A 25,186-nucleotide genomic window follows, 5' to 3' on the forward strand; every position below is an offset into this window, starting at 1 on the left:
ACCAAGAACAACAACCAGCCAATGTTCTACTGAAAATTGTCCTTTCTCTTTAAAGGTTTGACAATTTCTGAAAATACCCAGTTTAAATAACAGGATTTAATTTTGCCTTGCAGCTGCATACGTACTTCACTAATTATACATTATCTGAATAAGTCAGCAAAACAGGGACTATAAAATGTATACTCAGAAGATAAAATTGAATCCTTTCATCAAGAAAATTATATTCCTTATTAAGTGCAACACACCATGCAATGTGTTTTGTATTTATCCACTGTTGCTGGACTATTTACTGTACATTCACAGTTCACAATTTGTCGGACCCAGAGGTGGTCAAAGCTGTTGGTTTTCAACATTGTATATTGTTGTGTACTCTGAATTTAGCTCTCTGGTGTTATACTTTTTAACTCAGTCTTCTTCTGTTGCATTGTTTCTTTGGGAATTTCAGAACATTGTCTTGGGGAAAAAGTGTTTTTCTCTGTCCACCCACTTGACTACAGTCACTACAAAACTGCCATACAAATGTCTTCGTATTGGCATGCGGTGTTTCAGTCTGTGTTTGCACAGAAGCTCTTGCTGCTGGTGTTTTTTTTTAATTAGTGCAACACACAATTAAAGAGTAGCAATTTAAAGATGTTTATTTTAATGGTTACATGTTATGTTTCATGAGTAATGTGTAATGTACATATTTGGTTTCCAGCTTCTTGGTGACTTCAGAGGCCTTGAACTAGAAGGTCTAGATAGGTTTTCCCCAGCCTGATGTTCTCTAGTTACGGTAAGGCTGCAGCTTGCAGAATTCCCAGCCAACATGGCCTTTGGCAATGCTGACATGTTTGGGGAGCACAGGCTAAAAGTATCTAGTGTGCAGTAGATTTGGATAAAACCATGGATGGTTCTGCCTTTGTTCTCTTTACCATATTGTTATTTTGAGGAACACCCGGATATTAGCAAATACCCACTCCAGGCAGATGCTTACTATATGCAATATGGAAGTTCCAAGAACCTGTTTCTCTCCGTGTTTATTCATTCTTCTCCTTTAATGAAGAAAAGATAATTGCACAGAATGAATGGAAGTGTAAATGCATTTCTTTTCCTTGGCTGATATCCAAAGAGCTACGTATACATCTTGTACAAAAGTACTGTGAGGCATTCTTTCTAAACCACTCTTAATGAGTATCCTCTTTTCTACTGACATTAGTGATTTATCTGCTGCCTCAAACTTCACCTACACTTAGATAAAGAGAGGACATGAAGTGCAGGTATGTAATCCTCCTTGTATCTCTTCTTCAATATTGCAGGAATTCTACTTTAAATGTGGAGCACACCCAACCTCTGACAGTGAGACATCTGTGCCACTGAACCTCATTACAACAAATAGTCGGTACATCTCATGCATAACCTGTACAGATGTTAGGTAAGTCAGCTTGAAGAATGCTGATGGGTAGTCTTGGCAATACAGGAATCAAATTTTGTGCCTTGTCTTCTTTTCCTTCCATAGTATGTTTTACTCTATCATTCTGCTGAAATGGATGTTAGATTTCCCCCAATTAACTCCTTAGTCTTCATAATAGACATTACAATGTTGTTTCTAAAACTGAATGGATGAACAAACTCTTTCACGTTGCTTTCCTATTCAGCTGCTTACAGTATGTGCCAGTATAGTGCATATGTGGGAATTATTTTGGCGACTAAAGGCTTCACTAAGAAAATAGCTTTTTTTGTATTTTCCACATCACCTATTTGCGTGTAATGATTTGCTACAGTTATTGCCTTGCTCTTTCTTATTGTGAATTATCCTGCCATTGAACACAGCTTTTTTGGTCTTCTTGCTCATAAGAGTGAATGAGCAAAACAGAAATGCATATAGCTTACTTTGATGTTCAAACATAAGTACTGCATGACAGCAATAAGTCCAGAATTATTGTTTTCTTATGCACCTTGAGCATAAGACAATAATAAACCAGAATCCCTACTAGAATAAGCTCTATATTTCCGGATTATTTACACTATTTGCCCATTTTTTTCTACCATATGAGCACATGTTTTGATACAAAATGTTATGTCTAAAGAAAGTGTCAGTTGAATGAGTGGATTGTGATTTGCTGCATTTAGAGAGGAAATGTCCTCCACCACCATAGCCACTGAGCTGTGAGCCCAGTAATAGCTGGATATCTGTGGGACCACCTTCTCCCTGTAGCATCTACCTATCCAATAAGATGTGGTGCAGTAGACTCTTTGCGTATCTCCTCAAGCAGAGATTGTCAACTACAGGGGCCATGGAAACATGCCTTTTTAGTTGCTGCTTCCTTGTCTTGTGGTATCCCCCCCCCCCCATCTTTAAAAGGTCCATGAAAACAGTTTTTCTATCAAACCTTGGAGGCTGAGCTATTCTGTCTTTTGGGATGAGCTATCATTTTAATTGTCTTTCTCAGGATGTCTTGCTACACATAATTTTATGTGGATATAGCGTATGTTTTTGGTTTTAATTCTATTACATTATTGTTTTGAACCCGAATTATGGATTTGGGGAGTTGTACATAGGGTTGCCATGAGTCATAAACGACTTGACGGCAACTAACAACAACAACATGCCACTCAGAGTTGGTTACTGGAGCAGCCTATGGTATAAGCAAATAAACAAGTAACATAAATAACTAAAATCATTGGTTCAAATCCTAACAAATTTATCAAATTTCTATGTGGTAGTGGCCACCTTTCCTATTTTGCATAGCCCTTTACCCCCCCACCAAAGATCTTCATTTGATTATGTTACTGTTTAAGTCCAAGTTTGATCTCAAGATAAAGAAGTCCAAGTATCTTGAAATTATTCATCAGCATTTGACACCTGAGCAGCACGTAGAACAATTACAGAAATTACTTGGTCACAGTTTTTACCACTATGATGAAACTGATTATATTTCCACATTTAAATTATAGCAGTTCTATTTGAATTGTTCAACAGTTGCATTAGCAAATGCATGTTATGCAATGTTGGCTCATTCTTTGCATGTGCATATGTGTGTAATGTTTTGTTTTTTAAAGTATATAAGTGACCATCTTATTGATGTAGTCCTAGACATCTGTTAACTTTCAGCCTCACTCCACTATCTGCAATATGGGGATAATAATATCATATGAGCTTTAAATATATTTATAAAACCATTCTATCTTGCTTTTCAGTCCAAGTCAGTCTGTCTACTTAACATGGCTCTACTGAGATAAATCGATAGGAAATGATGTTAATATAAAAGCCATCCATGATTATTAATAATACCAACTTATACATGTGATTTACAACTGAAATCAAATTGAAAATATCTCCATAGTGAACAGGTTCATTTTAAGCACATATATGACTAATAGCTATCATGCAGGGGAAAACTGCACGCCTGATTTGGAGACAGCTTCGGTAATCTCAGGCACTGATCCAACCACAACTGCTTGCAAAGATCCAAGAACTCTACTTGCTCTACATTAAGAGGGTGATTTTTCCGCTCAGGGAAGGAAGCACACACACCCATGAACTTTCTCTTCCACCATTTGTTTTCTATTGGGAAGAAAACCTTTGCATTGGGAGGATGACTCCTCAGTATCTCCTCTGCCTTTCAGGTCCACAGATTAAAAATTACACATAGGATGACCAGGACAGATTTACTCTCCAGAGAGTGCCAAAAGATTGCAGTGTGGTTGGGCTCAATAAATACATTTTCTTTGCAATATTTGTGAATGTTATATTTACCTTTTGCCTGGAGAGAGCTAAATACATCCTGTTTTAGGGGGAGAAGTCAAAAAGTATCCCAGAAGAAGGCAGTGGCAAGCTACTTCTATACTCATAGGAAGATGGTTTTCATGGCTACCATTTATTGGTGAAATCAATTCTGGGCAATGCGTTGTGAGACAGTGAATATGTGCTGACATTTCATTGGCCATGCTACTAGCAACTTCAGAGCAGATCTGGACCTGAACTTGGAAAGAGATATCATGTCCTTTTATACTGCAGAATGCCCACAGCAATTGCTATCTACCCCGCAGATGACAGTTGAGAGCCTTTTCCCAATTTAAATTATTTAAATTATTTATAAATAATTATTAAATAGGAGGAGGAAGGAGTACTAGGTATGTTCGCCACCTTGAGTTATTTGTAAAAATAATAAAGGCGGGATAAAAACTTAAATAAATAAATAAATTTGGATATTTATAAATCTCTATTGCCTCCCTAATAATTTTTGATTTGTTCCCACACTTATTTATTTTATATACTTCTTTTTTGGTTCTTGGGAGTTTATCCTTATTAGAGGGCCACAGTTATTTCCTTAGTCCACTGACCCCATGTTATTTTAATGTCTTTGTAAAGTATTTTTCTCGTTCTATCACTCACACCTGAATATAAAGATGGTCTGCATATTCTTCATAATATTTCTGGGATCATTCTGATACTTTTCTTGCTATAGTTATATTTTTAATAGTGTATCTATTACTTAGAAGGGGATTATATAGAATTATACTTCTTTTAATTTATTAGTTGTATCACTCACTTTGTCAGCCTGATCTTTTTTGATGAGGGTGGTGAAATGATGTGATATTGAAGTAGCAGTCTATGGGTCTTCTTTCTATATACTTCATAGTTTAGATGTCCATTGTTACCTCAGTTCACTAGGAGATCAAAGAATGGGAAACTGCCCTTGTGTTCAATTTGCATGGTGAATTTTTGTGGTCTTGTGTCATTTGTTTAAGTCATAGAGAAATTTCATAAGCTCTTCCTTTCCATACTGCCAAACAATGAAAGTATCAATATATATAAGCCAACCCTTAGATAACTGGATTCTAAAACTGCCTTCTTGAAGTCTTCTGCAAAGACTAATGACAATGGTGGTCCCATAGTTGTTCCAGAGTTCTGTTTATGACGTTTTCCATTCCACTGGAAACAAGTGGTATTCATAAGTGGTTTGCAATACTTCTATACTGTTGCCAGGAAAACTGTGTGGATGTGTTCCTGAGGCCACCAGGAGTCAAGCTCAACTCAAAGGCACTTTACCTTTATCACTATCAACATTCCCAACTGGGAATCCTGTCAATGAATCACAGGTAAATCTTTGTTTCAAACTTTTCTCATCAACCTGGAAAGATGTGATTGAAATGAAAGAGATAGGAGCAAAGTATACATCACCGTCTTTCAAAACAATACCTGAAAACAGTTCATGGGGCTAATAGTAATTTTTCCTATAAAAATGTGGATGGAAGATCCTAGATTTCTGTCTAATGAAGTTCATAAATTTGTCAGGAATAAAATTACATGGATAATAAAACTCTGTAACATTTTCCCATGTAGGCACTCAAGAGATCCATTTAAAAAGTGAGATGATGTTAACCGTTCCTTAGCTGCAATATTCACCTCCAAAATAGCTCATAAAATGCAGCACAACAAATTGCTGGAGAGGTGACCATTTTTTCCTCTTGTTTCTTACTGTGCTTTTCTTCTCTACCTGTTCTGATTGGTCATAATATTCAACAACTTTTTTTTTCATTGCCCTCCTGTCCTAAACTGCCTTTGCCCACAATTGCCATTTCATCCAGTAAATTACCTATGTCAAATGCCTATGTGGCATTTGACATAGGTAATTTACACATGCTTATGATACTGAACTCATGAAAAATAGCACTGTGGCAATCTGAGAAAATGGTGAATATGTTGAAACAGGCATTTCCCCCCTTCTTGTTGTTACTCATCAAAATCAATGAAAATGGAATTACAATATAATTGTCACAGCCATTTCCAAAATGTACGTTCTTTTACATTCTTTTCCCCAAACATTTGTTATGTTTCTATCAAGAAGCTTTTTAGTGTAATGTTTTCAGCACTCTTTTCCTAATATTTTCATTTGCTATTGATGCAAGAAAGAGGTTAGGGTGACATAACTCATGCCTGATAAACTGCTTGAGAGCCCTCTATATTTATAGTAGTTTCACCTGGCTTACTTTTTACAAGATTAAAAATATGTCAAATAAAAATATTTTTATTTTTCATAATAAGAGGGCTATTGATAAATCTAGGAAGAGACAGTATGTTTATGCAGGAAAGAAAAGGGGGTTTCCAAAAAGGTATATATGAACTTTGAAGATAAATAGATGTTACTCTTTTTCCAATTTAGGCACAACACAGTGTAGACCATAAAATTACTTCTTAGATGCTGTCTTGACTGCCTGCTGACAGTAGTTAGTTGTAGAAAGTAAGCCTTTCTGGTAAGTTAAAAGATAAGTCAGCTTTGAAAAGAATAATGAGATTTTTGTCACTTCACTGATATCTGAGAGTTATAAGGCTGTCATTTGTCTTTTTTTGTCATTTATCCTTGAGCCATACTATGCAGAATCATCTCATTATCTTGCTCTGTCCATTAGGTCTGAAAGGCCACCCTGCTGCTAGGATAAAAACACAGAACTGACTCAGCGTAGCACAGGCACCAGTCATGTTAAGGTTGCCAGTATCCTTTGAGTAATTCACTTGGGAATTCCTACCTTACTCTAACAGGAGGATGGGCTCTCACTGCTATAAGGAAGCCTGTATGAACTAAATAACTAAATATGTGATCAGACAGCCTGAATACAATAGCTGGGTATGCATAAAACAGTAAGCCTTTTTTCTTTAACAGAGGCTCATTGCATAAAGCACAACTGGCAGTGTTTATACAACATGCTAAACCATACATTCATCATTACAAACTACACTTAGTGTGTTCACCCAATACACCTAAGCAAAGCCAGCCAAAACATTATGGTTTAATGTATGCATGCACCTAGCCAGTAATACTCCAGATAAATTAAGTTGAAGTAGTTATTAACCACTGATCTTTACAGTGGTCCATTAAAATCCCATGAAGTAAAATAAACTATGTTACAAAACAAGCATTTGTTTTCTCCTAATGTTTATGGGGTGTTTTCCACTTGTATTTCCATTACAAATAGGCAGGGCGTGTTATACACATGCCTAGCAAGAAATGGGCCCAGAAGACAGATTCTGGTGTCTGTATAACTTTATACCTTTATCAGATCATCCCCCATCCCATCCCAGCCCCCAAAATGGAGAGACCAAATGCAAAAAACCTTGATCCCAACTAGAACAGTATAGCAATGGACCATATGCAACACAAGTGTCTGTTGGCATTGATGGTTTGAACAGTGAACTTTCTCCAAATAATACAACTGAAGTATTGAAGAAATGCTTGCTTGCTTGCTTATTTATCTATTTATCAATCAATCAATCACATTTCTTCACTGCCCATCTCAATAAATGACTCTGGGAGGTTACAAACGACTCTGGGCAGTTAATGTATATGTTTACAATATATACATTATTGTATATATTGTAATGTACAGGTAGTCCTCACTTAATGATGGCTCTGTTTAGTGAGCATTTGAAGTTACAACGGTGCTGAAAAAGTAACTTTACAACCAGACCCCACACTTATGATCATTGCACAATCACGTCATTGAGATTTGGATGCTTCACAGCTGGCTTCCAACAAGCAGAGTCAATGGAGAAGCCAGCAGTAAAATTGCAAGTCACGGTCACATGATGTCTCACTTAGCGACCATGGCGCTTAGCAACAGTTGCCAGTCCTGACTGTGGTCATTAAGTGAGGACTACCTGTATAACCTTTTTCTGTATAACTTTTTTCTTTACAGGGGCAAAGGTGAAAAAAATGAAGGTAGCACAAAATCCAACCAAACCCCAATATCTTTCAGAGATGTACCATGCTGTATTTCTCTTTAAATTATTACCATTTTCTGGCTTCCTAGATCAGGGATTCTCCAACTTTGGTGTACCATGGCTACCAAATGATAAATTGATTTGCATGACACTCCTCATTAATAAAACAAATGTTTTCATTAGGGCTACAGTGGTACAAGAAATAAATATGCATTTATTTTAATAATGACATTTTAATCTAAAATAGCACAAGAAAGCTTCCATGGGGTGTGAGGAGGAGCAACCAATCCTTATGGGAGCAACCCTGAAGATGTTCCCATAAATTACGATCTTTTAACACCCCCATCTTGGATTGTATTTTTATCTAAGAATATTGTTTTTATTATATTTAATTACTATTCATTCCTGTTTTTATTGTAAACTGTCCAGAGATGCTCTCTGAGTGAGTTGGGTAGTGACTAAATTGAAGAATGAATGAATGAATGAATGAATGAATGAATGGATGAATGGATGGATGGATGGATGGATGGATGGATGGATGAATGAGTTACTGCAACAGTTGACTGCAGACTTGCACGGGTAAAGCCCAGAGTGAGAAGAAACAGGGCTCAGGCAAAGGAGGGGCTCTGTCAGGTTGCAGAGGTGAAGCAGAAAGCAAAGCCAAAAGTGAGTGGAAAAGTGCTCCCAGTTTGGATTTGAAAAAAATAAAAATGGAGATTCTCCCCCAAATTGCTGGAAACCCTCCAAATGGTCCCAACTCCCAATGTTAACATTTCTGTTGAATATCATGACCCAAGATAATTGGTTTATTTATTTATTCCTCAAATTCATATAGCCACCGATCTCATGAGTGTGACTCTGGGCACCATACAGCAAAACAAATAATAAAAACACATCTTAAATAACCATTAAAAACAATTAAACATAAATATAAATAAGACCACAGGAGAGTGTGTCAAAGACTCACACATAATACAGCCATCTCATGGGCTCTCTGTATCTAAGGGATCCCCAAGCTTCCTAGAAAAAACACATTTTGAGAGTTTTGAGAGGCCAATAGCATTGGGGCCAATCTTACCTTGGGGGGGGGGTGATGTTCCACAGGGTGGGTGCCACAGCAGAAAAGCTTTGTCTCCCGGGTCCCATCAGACGCAGCTCCTTAGCACACGGAGGGCCCCCCCTTCCTGACCTGATGGGATGGGTAGTTGTCATTGGGAAGAGGCAGTCCCTCAAATACCTGGCCCCATGCTGTGTAAGGCTTTAAAGGTCAAAACCAGTGCCTTGAATTGGATCCAGGAGCAAACTGGCAACCAATGCAGCTTGCAGAGCAGAGGTATAAATTGTGCCATTCTAGGGGCACACATAATTGCCTATGCTGCTGCATTTTGCCCCAGTTGAAGCTTCTGAATACTCTGCAAGGGCAACCCCATGTAGAGTGCATTACAGTAGTCCATTCGGGACATAACCAGGCATGAGTTTATAGCAAGAGATAATATATGCCTTGAAAGAAAAAAGCTGTATCATTGCCAGATAGCAGTTTAAAATTTACATTAAGAACACAAATTGTCACATGTTTATGTTTAATATGGTGCTTTCTTGTAGTGCTCAACAGAATGAAAACACTGCAGAAGGAAATTCACTGCCAAACAAGGCTGAAGCCAGACTTAATATACCATGAACTGTAATGTATTTGATTCATCCTAAGCTGCATCAGAACCAGTAGCATCCATGGCAGAGGGGGTTCAAAAAAGTCAAGATGACATCTGCAATCAAAGCTGCCATATTGACTTTTTTGACTGCTGTCAGCAGATGATCCAATCAGAACAAAACTGAAAATTAGCAATGGTCTACCACATTTTCTTTTGCAGCATTCATGATGATAGCTTGATATTTTACAAAATTCTGAATTAAACAGCAGGCACCAAAAATAAATGCTGAATATTGCAGTCCTACTGGAAAATTCTTGTTCAACTATTTCCATTTTTTTTTAAATGGAAAAAAATGGAAATAGTTGAACAAGAATTTTCCAGTAGGACTGCAATATTGAAATACTGAAAGAGTTAGACATACCCTTAGGCACCAGAAAAGCAGGTTCAAAAATAGTATGAACACGGCCATGTTGTCTTACTGGAGCCAGTTACTATGCATTTCCTCAAGGCATTATTATTTTTAGCCTTCAGATGGATTCATAGGTGGAAAACATGTATAGAGCTTGCTCTTAATAGTACCAGCCAAGCTTGGCTGATCTTGAAAAGCCAAGCAGGGTTAGAACTGGGCAGTACTTAGATGAGAGATTGTTAGGAAATTTTAAGACTATAGACTAGACATCAAACATCAATTGTTAATTAGATAAAACAGACTGTGTAGATGTAATGCTCAGGAGTCGCTAGGAATTGAAAACAACGTGATGGCACTTAATCAGGGTGACTGGCCAGAGAAGTTCAACAGCTGGGTTATGGAGACTGTGGTACAGCATCTTTGATATAGAGGGTGGGAGTTGTATATCATCCTAGCCAACAATGCATTAGCGGCAGCTTTTCCCCAAAACAAAATCTCCAATTTTACTACTCAGTTATTAAAGGTTTTGGATCTTCCTGGATCACAGGAGGTAGGATTAGTAGAAATACAATATCCACACAGTTGGGACACTGTGCACATGCACGTTTTGATGCACATTTTGAAATTATTGATGAAAGAAAGAGGTGGAAATTTTCGAGAAGAGGATGTTATGCCAGCATCCAGGAACTGTTGGAAAACATGAACAACTTTATTTAGATGCCAAGGATGACCCTAGGTAGCCTTACAGTATGATATGGTGGTTCAAAAACTTAATGTTAAAGGAACTGGAACACATGGCATCCTAGGTAATGAAGAACCTAGACATGTATTAGGCCCGTTTGCTGTGTATGTTTACTCTGCTGTGTGAGGGCAAGACAACATTTTCAACACAGTAACGTATGACAAGCCCTGTTGATGTTAATACCATCCCTGTAGAAATCAAAAGTGACCCAAACAAAAACTTCCATTTTTATCATGGGAAAGTGGTTGTTAAGTTTCATTTTACTGTAGGCCACAGAAAAATTGAAGATGGTTGTGATCAAGTAGTCCTCAAGATTTCTCAGTTTACTACAGGGCTCAAGCCAGTACTAGTCTTGCAGACTTTTGAGGAACCCCTGTCAGGTATGGCACAGTTTTTGAGGGTTATTCTGTGGACTTTTTAGAAAAGCAAAGACTTTTTGGTTGAAAGGCCTAGAAATCATTAAACCAAGAATATATTGTAGTCAGAGATCTAATTGGGCTGCTTGTAGTTCAGTCAAGAAGCACCAACCATGAGTACTAATACCACCTTTCTTGTCAGGTTACAGTAACAGAATCTTGCAAGTCTGAAAGTACTTGTCCCGTCCCTTACTTTTACTCTCCTGAAAACTAAGAAGAGTCCCTTCTGAGACACGTTTTCCACCCCCACTCCTCCTTTGGACTCAGATTTCATTCATCAGACTGTTGTCTGGGTTGCAGCAATTCCTCCTCCTCCCAAGGTCATTCCCACACACCATTACAGCAGTTCGGCCATGTAGAAATCTTGCTGATATCCAGTGCCATATATCCAACTGATTGAATGGGAATGAAGATTTACAGCTGTCTGGCAGGCAATCTTGTGTGTAATCAAGAAAACTTATTTGAGTGATCAGAAAAAGTTATTTCTAAGACAGCTGCCTAAACAACTAGGGATCAAGTTTATGGAGAATGCAACATTTCATGGCTATTATGGGAGCAACCCTTTCAATTTCCAGCACTGCAGTGTCAATTTCTGTGTGCTGTACTATGATGGCAAACAAATCCCTGCAAAGCCTCTTCAACCTGATTATGAGCAGGGCCTTTTTGTGAGAGAATACATGCAGATGGTGCAAATGTCAGGTAAATATGTGAAGGACAGATTGTTGTCAATTTGCAGTGACAACAGTGACTTAGAGTTGAGATTAGGTTTGCCCAGCCCCTCCCCAATACAGTCAACATGATTTTCTGTGCTCTTTGAAAATCTTATTGAAATGAGCAATGGAAACACATCCATACACGGATATATACTTTTTTTCTTTCCACAAACGGAGCCAGGCACACAACACTGTAATATTCCTATCTCCTCATACTGCAGTTGTCCTCTTTCTTCAGCATATCCACTCATAATTTGGTATGTGTACTTCTCTTCCTTGGCAACATTTCAAAATCATAAATTATGTATCTCAAAACTACTGCTGGTTGAGGCAAGAGATTCAGAAAACAAAAATGCCCTTCCATAATTTTTTAGCACGGCCAACATTTAGTCACTCTCAAGTGAGATGGGCGGTCACAAAATTTGAAATATAAATACATAAATAAAAGTATGTTTTTTCTTTTAGGTATTTTTTTCTGGGCCTAAGATACAGATGTTAATATGTTTTCTACTACAGATTAAGGTTACTATGGTAACTAATCATTTTGGCCTGGTGAAGAGGTTGAATTTAATTGTCCCCTTTTTGGATGTTAATTTTTGCACCTGGGGGGAAGAACTTGCCTGGACTTGTTTTAGTTTCAGTTTCCCTTCTGTGTAGGCATGTAGAGAGTTAAGCAGCTCTCACTGAGAGCCTGTAAATATGTTTGCTTTCTGTAAATAAAATTATTTTTATAGAAATGCCTGGTGTGTGACTTTTCTGATCTCTCCTGGGCCAAAGGCTTTCTAGCACTCTGCAACAACAGACCCCACATATGTCACACCATACTTATCCTTATAAGCATATCTTATCCCTTCCAAAGCCAATAATGGGTGACTTTGGAGACAGGACTTAGAACAGCAAAATAATTTGCACTTACCACATTTTGTCTTCTCCGCAACCACTTTGTGATGCACTTGCTTCAGACATGCAAAACAGTGGTATTGGAGCCATGGATAAATTTATGGTGATAGGTGGTATGACAGAATTCACAGAAATAGAGTTCACCCAGGATGCCCTTGATATTTTTGATCCTCTAGCAATTATTATTATTAGTGGGGGGGTCATCTTGAAGCCTACCTGTGAAAATCACCTCTGCTCCTTACCTATGTTTTTAAAAGGCATGTCTGTGAAAAGTCAGCCACCTTTTACATAGAAATACCCAGCCTGTAGTGGAGATCTTCAGTTCTAGTAATGATTTCGTATTTTATCAATGGTCTGTGATCTAAGAAATACAGCAGAAAACCTGCAAAACCCAAAAGTTCACCCTCGACGTTGAAATTGTCTAGTTGGCTTTTTCTCTCTCTCTCTCTCTGTCTAGTATTTGGCTGAAGAGCACAGTGCTTAACTTCCTGCTCTGCAATTGTGGAGAGAAACACTTTTACAGTTACGGCAGGAACAAAGCATGTCCTGCAAGAGAAGATCAGTTACGTATCTGGGCATGCCCAGAATAACTCTTCTAGGTATATCCAGACCATATTCTGCAGAGGTAAATGAAATGCCTCTCACTTGTAAAGGGGGCACTGGTTACTGGCCAAAATGATTAGTTACTATAGCAACCTTAATCTGCAGTAGGAAACATTAACACTCCCCTTTTTATACTACAGATTAAGATGCTGTCAGGGTCAGGCTGCTTCGCAATAAGACACGGACTCACTTAATGGGTATTAAGGATTTCCGATTTATTGGAATGGTAGCTGACAGAACGAAAAACGGGAACGGGGGTCCGGTGGTGAGGTGCCCTGTTTATACCCTCTTTCGGGGTCCCGTGCTTCTCCACCCTTCATTGTCTCTAATCCCCCTTGATGGGTGCCTTGATGGTTGCGTGGGCGTTTTCCCGGTGTCTTCCCTTGTCCTCTTGATTCCGGTGTGTCCTCCAGGGCACCAGGTGCGGCTTATCTCTGCTTATCGGAAGCCCTTCTTTTCGGCTGTATATGAGTCCATGGGTGTGGGTGCTTTGGGTGCTTGTTTTAATCTCTGATTTAATTATCTCCTTCCTCTATTCCTTTATGATCATGATTTATGTTGTGAGACTCTTTGTGCCTTTCAACGAGGTCATGACAGATGCCAGCCAATTTTCTTTGACAACTCTGGATGTCTTTCCATTCACATTATTTTAACATTATCTCCCCTTTGGTTTAACAAAGCTACCATCCTCCTCCCTGTGTTTTTCCAAACCTACGTTATAATTCCAAGGCTTTTTAATGTGAAATGGCTTTTCATGCAGGCTTCAAAATCAAGCCTTTGTTTTTCTGTTGATGTGAACAGCAGCAAATCATCAACATAAATGCACAGATACATACAGCCTTGTCTGTCTTTCTTCATATACACACATGGATCTGCCTTTCCTTTTTCAAAACCAAAATTCTGCAGTTTTTCATCTAATTTTTGGTTCCAGGATCTAGCAGCTTGTTTTAACCCATAGATTGACTTCTGCAGTTCACAGACTAGATTCTCCCCTTTTTCATAGCCAGGGGGTTGCTGCATGTATAATTTGTGGTCTAAATCACCATAGAGAAATGCAGTCTGAATGTCATAGTGGTGAACTGACATTCCTTTCAGTGCAGCAATGTTTAACAGTAATCTAATTGATTCACCTTTAGTAGCTGGTGCAAAAGTCTTGTCAAACTCTAAATCTTTCCTTTGAGTGAATCCTTTTGCAACTAACCTTGCTTTATATTTTTGGATTTTGCCATCAGCATCCCTTTTCAGTTTGAAAACCCACCTACAACCCAGACAGTGTTCATTGGGAGGTAGATTTACCAGTTTCCTTGTTTTATTTTCTTTCAAGGATGCTAATTCCTGTTGCATGGCAGAATGCCAATTTTGTGCAATCTCAGGTGGTAAAGCATTCACTTGTTCTAAAGACTCAGGTTCTGTGAATATGTGAAAAGCCTTTACTGTTTCAGCCTGAAAACGTGATGGAGGAACGCCTTTATTACTTCTCTGAGATCTGCGAGGTAATACAGGGCTTAAATTTTGACTCCTATCACTTTCCTGAGAAGCTTCTGTCTTATCAGACAGATCTTCAGTTTGCTTTTCTGGTTTAATGTCCTCATCAGGCAAAAGGTCACCATCAGCAAGTCCTTGCTGTTCTCTTGTGGTGGTCAGATCAACTGGAGAGCTAGAGTTTAATCTCCCCCAGTTTTGTTCAGCAAAAGAAAATTTTGCTAATTATCAATTTCTCTCCCATTATGAACCTGTAGCTCCTTTGGCTTTGTTCATAGCCAACAAAAATGGCTTTCTTTGTTGTGGGGCCTCCTTTCCTTCTCTGCTGTTTTGGAATGTGAACCCATGCAGTGCTGCCAAGCACTCTAAGATGGTTTACCTTTGGTTTCACACCATAAAACAAATGGAATGGAGTGTCCTGAATCACAGAGTTATACAATCTGTTTTGTACATAAGAGGCAGTAGATATTGCCTCTCCCCAATATTTAAAAGATAAATGTGAATCTTTCAGCATGCATTCCATTGCATTTTGAAAGGTTCTGCCCTTTCTTTCAGCAACACCATTTTGCTGAGGGGTGTAAGGGTTAGAAAGAATTTGTTCTATCCCCTTTTCTACTAGGAACCTTTTGAATTTGTGAGAAAGGTATTCTCCTCCTCTATCACATTGGAGTGCAGATACAGGCCTAGGGAATTTTCCATTTGCCCATGTCACAAAACTTTTAAATTTCTCAAATGCCTCATCTTTATGTTTTAAGATGTAGATAAATGTGTATCTTGAGAAATCATCAGTGATGGTCATTGCATACCTTGCTTGTCCAAGACTTAGAGCAAAAGGACCAATAATGTCAGAGTGTACAATTTCCAAAGGTCTAGTTGTAACTCTGTCACTGTGCTTACTCACAGGAGCTTTTAGTGTTTTGCATTCTTTGCAAACTACACAATCTAAGTATTTATCACAGGGTTTTATCTTTAGGTCAGCACACAGCTGTGGCATTTGTGCTATATACTTGAAATTAGCATGACCAAATCTCCTGTGCATCAGGTGTACACATTGGTCATGATATGGCGTGTTGCCAACTGCAGCCTTGCAGCTTGGCTTCCTTGCATTTTGCACAATGTACAAGGAGTCTTTTAACATACCAGTAGCACACAATTTTCCATTTTTACGTATCTCACAACCATTTTTCTTAAATGTTATGGCATACCCTGTTGCAGCCAATTGTGCCACAGATAAAAGGTTTGATTGTAAATTTGGCACATACAACACACCTTTTACAGTTTCTCCCAAGCAGGATAAAGACAAGTCACCTTGTCCCATAATTTTGGTCACAGACCCATCAGCCAAAGATACACTTTGTCTTTCAGTTTTAGATAGTGACACAAAAGAGCTTTTACAATTACATAAATGACAATTGGCCCCAGAATCTAACACCCATACATCAGACTTACCCTTCTCAGCAACCTGTGCAATTTGGGTTGTCTGAAGAGCCTTCTTCTGTGTTGCCCTTGTGTTCTTCTTCTCTGTCTTTCTACTTTTGGGTCTCAAGGCACAGTCTTTCTGCAAATGTCCAGCTGAACCACAGGTGAAGCATTGCTGGCTGGCTAGTGCTGTGGCCTCAGTTTCCTTTCCCTTCTTTTCCTGCAGCTTTCTAGAAGAGATGGGGGGGGGGATCTTTCCTCTCTCTTCTCCCATTCAGCGAGTAAGCGCTCTGTAACATACGATGGGGTGAGGTCTGCTTCAGGCATAGCCTCCAGGGTACAAATCAGCGTGTCCCACGTTTTATTTAGTGAGGACAGGAGGATATAGGATTTTGTGAGAGGTATAAATTTCATTCCTCTCTCCTGCAACTCAACAAACAGCTGCTGAATATAATGCAGGTGCTCAGGAAGGCTATCTCCTTCTGCAAGGTAGGCTTTGTACAGCTTTTTTGTCAGGGTAACTTTACTCCCTGCTGTTGCCTTTACATATAAGTCTCTCAAAGAGTCCCAAAGTTGCTTTGCAGACTGCATGCCTCGCACGTGGACTAGCTGATTGTCCTCAACTCCCAGGATAATGGTGGCTCTAGCCCGCTCATCCTGTCTCAGCCATTCAGCACTGGGATTTTGGGGGTTTTGCTCACCAATTTGCAGCCAAAGATTCTCTCTGCGAAGATTCATCTCCATCTTCAGGGCCCAATTCAAATAGTTGGTCTCTGATAGGCACTCCGGAGGCATCGCTGAGGGCTGGGAGGTAGCCATGGCTTCTTCCTTCTTTTGCAAGTCACCTCAGCTGGCTTCTTTGTCCTGTAGACCGGCAGTTGCTGGAAAATCTCCAGGTGGCTCCAAAGAAAATCTTCACAGGTCTTTGCTACCTGCCTTTAAATTGTGCATGAGGTGTGGAGCTGATCTCTCTTTTCTCTCTGGGTTTTACTGCGTTGTTTACTGGGCACATTAACCTGTTGGCAGATTGCTGGGAAAGCCTTTGGCCCAGGAGAGATCAGAAAAGTCACACATCAGGCATTTCTATAAAAATAATTTTATTTACAGAAAGCAAAAACGAAAGCAAAACATATTTAAAAGTCTTGGGCTCTCAGTGAGAGCAACTTGACTCTCTACATGTCTGCACAGAAAGAGAAAAAGAAACTAAAAACAAATCCGGGCAGGTTCCTCCCCCCAACGTGATGCAACCATTAACACGTGAAAAGGAGACAATTAAATTCAACCTCTTCACCCCGCCAAAATGATTAGTTACTATCACCGGGCCAAAATGATTAGTTACTATAGCAACCTTAATCTGCAGTAGGAAACATTAACATACGTGTCCTAGCACTTCTGGTCAGAAACAAGGGTCTTTACTAGCTTTTATTTTCCTTCGGAAACACTCAAAATACAGTTTGCTCATTATATTCACTTTTCATTGCTGGTTGGAGGGGTATATGTGTGTTTCCAGTTTAACTTGGCAAAAACAGGTCTTTAACTTTCAAAAAAGGAGAAAAGCAGGCTTATCTTAAAAGTCCCTTTTTCTATCATATAAGGTGCTAATTTTAAAAACTCAGTAGAAATAAAACTTTATTAGGGGTTTATTTCAAAAGCATTCAAGGTAGGGATTGCTTCAAAATATAGGTTTTCAATACAGCCAAGGCCTAGCATTACCTGAGGTCAATACAATCGAGTAATCTTAATCTTTAATTTTAGGGTTGGCAAGCAGCCTTTTCTGATAGAATTAGGGAATATGTTACAGCCAGTAGGGTCTGTCACCTAGTGATATCTGTACCATGGTGGGTTTTGTTTCTTTACTTTGATCATGTCACTGATTAAGATTACTGATAAGCCCCCATTATAAGTTAATATACACTATAACTACTTATATCTAAGTGACTTTCTTTACTGTCAAGCTTTGCAGGCTATTGATCTAACAAATAATATTAGCAGGGTTTTCTAAACGTATAAGAAGTGCTTCCCTGCTGGTATTTAGCAACATTTGCTGGCCGTAACGGAGGAAGGTTGTTGCCTTTTGTGCTGTTCTCCTTTTGAATCTCTCAAGGAAATGCTCATGCTAGGGAATGCATGAAAGAGAAAAATATTTTGTTTTGAGGCTGCAACCTTTAAATGGCTCAAGTATTTCAGCCACAGGAAACAATGGGAACTGAAAACTAATTGCTACTCCCTATAAGAGAGGGTGGGACAGGAGTTCATGCTGAATAGTTTAATTTAGAATCTGTTATTTAAGAAGCACTGCCTTCCTCTCAGATAGTGGTCTTTTCGACTTCTTTAATAAACCCCACACACTGATACCCTACATGCTTAGCAAGGTGAAGGCACAGATTTGGCATGGTTTTTGTTGAAGCCTGCTTTCTGTTCCTTTTTGCTGTTTGGTAGCTGCTGTCTACAAAAGAGTACTGCTGGTACTTTGTATCTGCATGAATAATATTGACATTACCAAAAACAAGACACAAGCGACTTCACAAAACACACACATACATTCCAAAGCTCAACAAATCATTTTTATTGTATTTTGTATTTGTAATTGTTTTGCATTTTAATTTGTTTTTATTGTAAACAGCCCAGAGTCCCTCCTGGGGGGGATGGGCAGTGATAAAAATCAATCAATCAATCAATCAATCAAATAAATAAATAAATAAATAAATAAATAAAATCAACCAAACCAAGACAGAATCACTGCATTTTTAAATGCTCCCTGAAGCTCAACATCAACTGAACACAAAGGCATGCAGGGGGGCACCTGCACACCAAAGCTTAACAAATTAACCAACTTCAGCATCATTAGAGATTAGACTAGACTAGACTAGACTAGACTAGACTAGACTAGACTAGACTAGACTAGACTAGACTAGACTAGACTGCCAGTTTAGTCTAGTGGTTAAGGTGCTGGGCTAGAAACCAGGAGACTGAGAGTTCTAGTCCCGCCTGAGGCATGAAAGTCGGCTGGGTGACCTTGGGCCAGTCCCTCTATCTCAACCCAACTCACCTCACAGAGTTGTTGTTGTGGGGAAAATAGGAGAAGGAAGGAGTATTAGGCATGTTTGCTACCTTGAGTTATTTATAAAAAAATAATAAAGGTGGGATATAAATAAATAAATAAAATTAGTTCTATGTGTAGGAAGCACAGTAGTGCATGTAGACACACCCCTTTGCATTATCTATGTGAAAAATAAAGCAGAGCTCAATAAATAAGCCACCCACCCCTGAGCAATTTTAAAAAACGTAGCAGAAGTGTATCTGGCTGGCTGGTGTGCCGGTACAAAGATGCCGCCTCCTCCTCTGTGCTTAACTGCTTAACTCTTCTCAATACCTCACCCTCCCTTCACTCCAGCATCAGGGCTAAACCCGCAGCTATATAACTGATTCCTTCTCCTATACTGGCTTTACTGAAAAGAGTTTGAAAAGAAACATCACAACCAGAAAGCACAAAGCTAGAACTCCATCTCAGTGCCTGAAATATTCAAAATATTTAAATTGAAACTGCTCAGAACATACAAGTTTCTATCAGGCTTGAAATAAAGCAATCTCAAAAAAACAAAAGCCCCTTGGCTTATCAGTTTTAAAGCTGGAATTATTGGAGGTCAGAACATTTTGTATGTTCCTACTTTATCCAAATGCCAGACTGTCTGTAGCCAAACCGCTAATGACATGTTGGCATAACAGCAAAGCCATGAAAAGTTTGGTAACATATCCAACATCGAGAAAGGTCCAGGAGTTGCCTCTGAACCTCTTCTGGTATGAATGAACAATGTTTCCCAACAGTGTTTGTAGTTGTAAGCATGTCAGTTAAGTGTTGCTTATTAACATTTGTTAACTGTTGACCATGCTTTTCCAAAGAGCTTTGTAACAGTCAGAAGAAGGAGAAGGGGTAGAAGTGCTTTAAACCAACTCTTGATGTGTTGAAAGTACAGTATTTTAAGGCATTTAGCTTCCCTTTTCTGTTCAGGAGCAGGCTGGTTATGGCAGACACTACTGTGGGTGGCTGCAAATGCCAGTTGCAATATTTTATGCCTTAACAATTTATGAAGCTCTTTAAAGAGCTGTTAGTTTAAAGAGACTGTAGTGCCGTGTTTCTGAAGTGTCTTTGTTTTACAAGAGTGATGTTCATGTGATGGGTTGGTTGATCCTTGCCAGAGGACTGCCAGCCAGCTGACTGTACAATGGCAGAAGAGTGATCTGGTGCCAGTCATGGGCTGGTTGGATGGATGCTAAATAGAGGAATGGTGAAAGCCCTTCAGCAGCCTTAGGAGCCAATGAATAAAGAACCTGAGTTGAGCCTGGGGACTGCATTCCATCTGTGTCATTTTCTTATTGTACTTTGGGTAATTCTGCTTTGATAATTCAGAAATGAAAATAGTATCTGCAAAACTGATTAATTTAGCAGCCTATCTCACTGGGCCATTTTGAGATTGAACAGAAGAAAAATTGTGAAGCATTCTGCAATGTAAATCTTTTATAAATATGAATGGTAATAAAAACTACCGAAGCGTGTAGGATATGCCCATAATTCTGAGAAAACTGTTGCCTATCAGTGTAGGCTGCTTTTCCCTTCTCTCAGTCCCACTATTATTGATGGTATCTGAAAATCAGCCTAGCTCCATCCTGTAACATGGCCGGTGGATAGGCTTAGAATGAGATAGCTCCCTACCTTTTAAACTCAGCACTAGTCAGTTGCAACGTAATGAAATAACAGATATTTGTAAATCACTGGGATCTACCTCACCCTATCCCAACATAAGCACATTAGAACATAGTCTTTTTGTTTTGTCTCAGTTTATATTTGAGGATCTATTTACAATAGGAAATTGTAGCAAAATACTAGGCAAAATGCTGAGCAAAGAGCAAAATCATGAATAACATCCAGGGCAAAGGCAATGGCACACCACTTTCACAGTGTTGCCAAAAAATGACCTGAATGTATGCATAAAGTCAGGTTTATAATAACTTTTGGCTTCTGACAATGTGAGCAGTGATGGCTGAGCTGCACTTGTGTTTTCTAATCTATTTTTGTTCTAACCCTTGAAAGTAAAAGATTTAAAATAGCTATAGAATTTGATTGGCGGCCTGAAAAAGATAATGTGCGAACAGAAATGGCATAGAATATAATAGAACTTTTTTTTTAGGCAGAGGAGATAATGGCTCTTGCGTCTCTCATTTGTTTCTCTTTCAGTCAGTTGAGTTTTTGCTTTGGCTTTTGAAAGGGAGGAAGGAGGAAAATTAAGCTGAAGAAAACTGGAGGTAAATGAACATTGGTACAATGAAAATCGCAGTACTTGGGGGATAAACTAATGGCACCCATATTTTTTGTAATTTCATTGTTGTGCAGATGGGAAGTCTGCAGAGAAAAATAGTAAGTACTGTATACATAAATTATTGTAAGCAAATGCAATATGAAATAGCTTTAAATAAACAAAAAGCTACAGTATGTACTTCCTGGATTTTCAAGTGAAATATGTGTGGTATTTTATCCTGGTTTATACAGTATCTTGCTTTAAGATTATTTTATAAGGAAAAATGGTTTAAAGCATCAATTAACTGCAATATTTTGAAATAGTAATTATTTATTTACATGGATTTAAAAATACCCAGTTCCAGACAACTCTTAGTTAAATAACTAAATGTCCTAACCATGTTTATACAGAATTTCCACCTGGGCCTATGAGATGTATTTCCTGTTAAATGTTAGGAGTGCTGTGCAGAGCTGTAATCATGAATTCATTTTCTCTGGATTGAAAGTAAACTTGGTTTTTTGTTGTAAAATGCAGCTGGCCATGATGACACCAACATGTGTCATAATGTCATAATGCAAGCTTTGTCCTTTCATATGTGTGCTGCAAAGTTTAACACAGGTACAGAAGGTATGGAGTTTGTGTCACATCACAATTCATCATTTTGTCATTTGCCCTCCTGTGCTCCATTCCTGTGGATGTCCATACTATAAATCTATAATATTAAAAAATGGGTCTAAGATTTAATATAAAGAAGAACAAACTAATGACAACAGGTACAGCAACCAGCCTTAGAACTGAGAATGAAGATACTGAAGTGGTAGATAGCTTCTGCCCTTCAAGATCAACTATCAACAGTAAAGGAATTGGCTGTCAAGAAATACACTGCAGTTTAGCACTTGGAAAAGTAGCTGGGAAAGTCTGAAATATATTCAGATGCTGTGATGTGTCTATTGCCTACAAAGATCAAATCAGTGCAGGCAATAGTTTTCCCTGTGACATTCTATGGACATGAAAGTTGGAAGAAGCAGGATAGAAAGAACATCAACACTTTCAAACTTTGGTGTTGGGGAAGAGTCCTGAGAATACCATGGAAGAAAACTATAAATGGATCATCAAACAAATCAACCCATAGTTCCCACTTGAGGCACAAATGACCAGGCTCAAATTATCATACTTTGGATACATTATGCAAAGACTTAGCTCTCTGTGGAAGTCTATAATTCTGGGAAAAGTAGAAGGAAAAAGAAGAAGAGGATGACGAGCAGCAAGCTGGAAAGACTCAATTACAGCAGCAATGTGTACACTGTTGGAAGACCTGAAGAACCAGGTTGGAGACAGCCTCCTTGAGAAAATCTATCTATGTGGTTGCTAAGAGTTGACACCAATTTGATGGCACATAATCAATCAATGAAAAACGTAATCCGTGCATTTTGATACTCAAAAAGGTAATATGCTAATTCCAGATCCTGGAAAGAACACATTTTTTTTCATTTCATCAGTTTCAAGATACATGGATATCTATTTTGCCTTGATAAGCAAAAATGTGTAAAACTGAGTCAAAGCCTGAACTTCTTTTTCAGAACACTATTATATTACAGATGAGTGTATTTATTCTTTGTTCCTTCATGAATCAGAGTGCAGAATAAACTAGTAAGCCCTTGCATTGATATGATTGCAGTAATCAGAGAATACAACTTTTAAGTTGCTTTCCTGATACATATCAACAGTCTTGGCATCACTGACAAATTTTAATTCTGTCATCATATCAAAGCAGGGGATGTTCCACCTTATTTAAGGGGATGTGGGGTTTGACTGACCTTACTGATGAGGCAGTCAACAATCCCATCACATCTCATTTTCTGACAGAAACAATGAACTCTGACCATGTGTGAGATTGGTTAGAGATGCCATCTGACACTGAAGTCTCTCTGTTGGAGGTTGGCCAGAATAAATCAAATCTTTATTACAGTCTTAGGCCAGCATAGGTTGGCCAGGATTACAGTGTACACCTGGCCATATTGGGAAACTGCTGGACATTGTATTTGCTCCAGGCCATCATAGGAAGTTTCAGTAACTAAAGTTCTTTTGAAATGGAGGAAGAAGTTCCTCAGCTGCTTTGTATTAGTAAGGTGAGCCAACTATCCAGACACTCTAGCCTGTTACACAATTTGTGCTGATTCACACTGTAAGTAATCTCTACAGATAAGGATGAACAATGTGAAGGAACTTGTGGATTTTGGAGTTGTATACTTAAAGTGGGGAAAATTAGATGAGTTGTATGTTCTTTCCCTCCTAGAAACCTGCAAGTATTTTCTAATATACTATAGTACTATTTTTTTTTTTTAAATGAACTTCAGAGTCCAATTTGTCATAACTTAAAATGTTTGTTTATTATATTGGATGTAAGAATTCAGAAAATGTTGATGTCATGGGGGGCATTAGGTCTGCTCTCAAATAGAGTTTCTATTAGTAGTTCTCTTTAAATGGAGAAACATGCACTCCTCTGTGGAAGTATCTTTGTGACAAATGTAACCAATTTTTACATCCATTTGCATTTTTCAAATTTAATATTTGTGGTTTCCCTTGTTGTTGTTTTGTTAAAAGAGAAATATCCTGGCAAATACAATTTCTTCCCTTAAGGCATATTTTATATGGCTTGTGTGAAAAAATTGCCAAGCACCTGGGAGGAAATAGAGCCAGACAATTAGGAAACTTTGCTGAGAGGAATTCATTCTGCAGTCTGCCTGAGAGAAACTATTATGTAACCTCAGCAAAAATTACCCAGAAGAAAGAGAATGTTTTGAAATGCACTGAGTATCCAACATTTCTTCAAAGAAGTGTCCTGTTTTTGCATTCTATTAAATTTGATTTCTCTTGCTTGCCTTCTTTGCTGATGCCTTCCCTTATTTTGTTTTTGCTCTGGATTCTTAATGACAACTCCAGCCATCCATAGCTAGCATGGCCAATGTTCATGGTGATGGAAGTTGTAGGTTAAAATATCTGGAGGACACCAGGGTGGGGAAGGGTCTCATTTAAGAATGAAGAGTTCTGTTAGCCTCTTGGTGGCTATGTTCACAGAACGTTTTCTACCCAATTATTGAATTAACCCACTAAGCCACAAAAAATTAACCAAGGATAATACTAACCAAGGTAAGCATGACAACCAAATGTAGATTGGGCTTAAACTGATCTAGCTAAGTATGTTATTATGAACACAACCATCTTAACTGGAGAGATCCCAATTTCAGGCTAACAGTTGAGATGGTAACACTTTTCACAATTATATTGCAGGAATCATGTAAATTGGGCTTACTTCTAGGTGATTATATACAGGGGTCTCACTTTCATTATCTTACATCAGACATTACTGTGCTAATAATTGCACGCAACATTGTTGCACTGTTATAATGGGAATAGTCTTCATAGCTGATTAGTAGAAATTAACACTTAGCTGCCCTGACTACAGGAAAGCCAAATGTGTGGTTTCATTAATTAAAGCATTATTAATATTCCATAATAAAAGTAAATTATTACAAATTCAGTGTAAGAACTGGATTTTACATTATTAAAAATTAGGGGAGAACTACTTTTTAGTGGCTTCTTCACTGCAGAACTCTTAAGGAGAATCTGAGGTATACCCTTAAACCATCACATCAGGTGAAACATAATGCATAGAAGTCATCTAGGTTGACAGTTGAATATTATATGAACAAGAACTATGAGTACCAGGAGCCAGCAGGCTTGGCTAGACAATGTAAAGAAGTTGAATCTATGAACAGGAGAAATAATGAGCTGGAGGATCAGAAGGGAGAGCTGGGAAACTCTCACTGCTTCCTTCTAGTATTTGTCATCTGAGA

At 38.4% G+C, this 25,186-nt stretch overlaps 1 protein-coding gene across 2 annotated transcripts in view; it reads left to right on the top strand.

The window, feature by feature from the left end:
* Positions 1 to 25,186, top strand: part of PRKN (parkin RBR E3 ubiquitin protein ligase) — a 783,657-nt gene that overhangs the window by 426,099 nt on the left and 332,372 nt on the right. For both annotated transcript variants that reach the window (XM_063307777.1, XM_063307772.1), the window contains exon 6: positions 1,296 to 1,411. In XM_063307777.1, the coding sequence (XP_063163847.1) occupies positions 1,296 to 1,411 (116 nt within the window). The remainder of the gene's footprint in view (positions 1 to 1,295; positions 1,412 to 25,186) is intronic.

This window comes from Candoia aspera, chromosome 1, assembly GCF_035149785.1.
Source record: "Candoia aspera isolate rCanAsp1 chromosome 1, rCanAsp1.hap2, whole genome shotgun sequence".
Lineage (NCBI taxonomy): Eukaryota > Metazoa > Chordata > Lepidosauria > Squamata > Boidae > Candoia > Candoia aspera.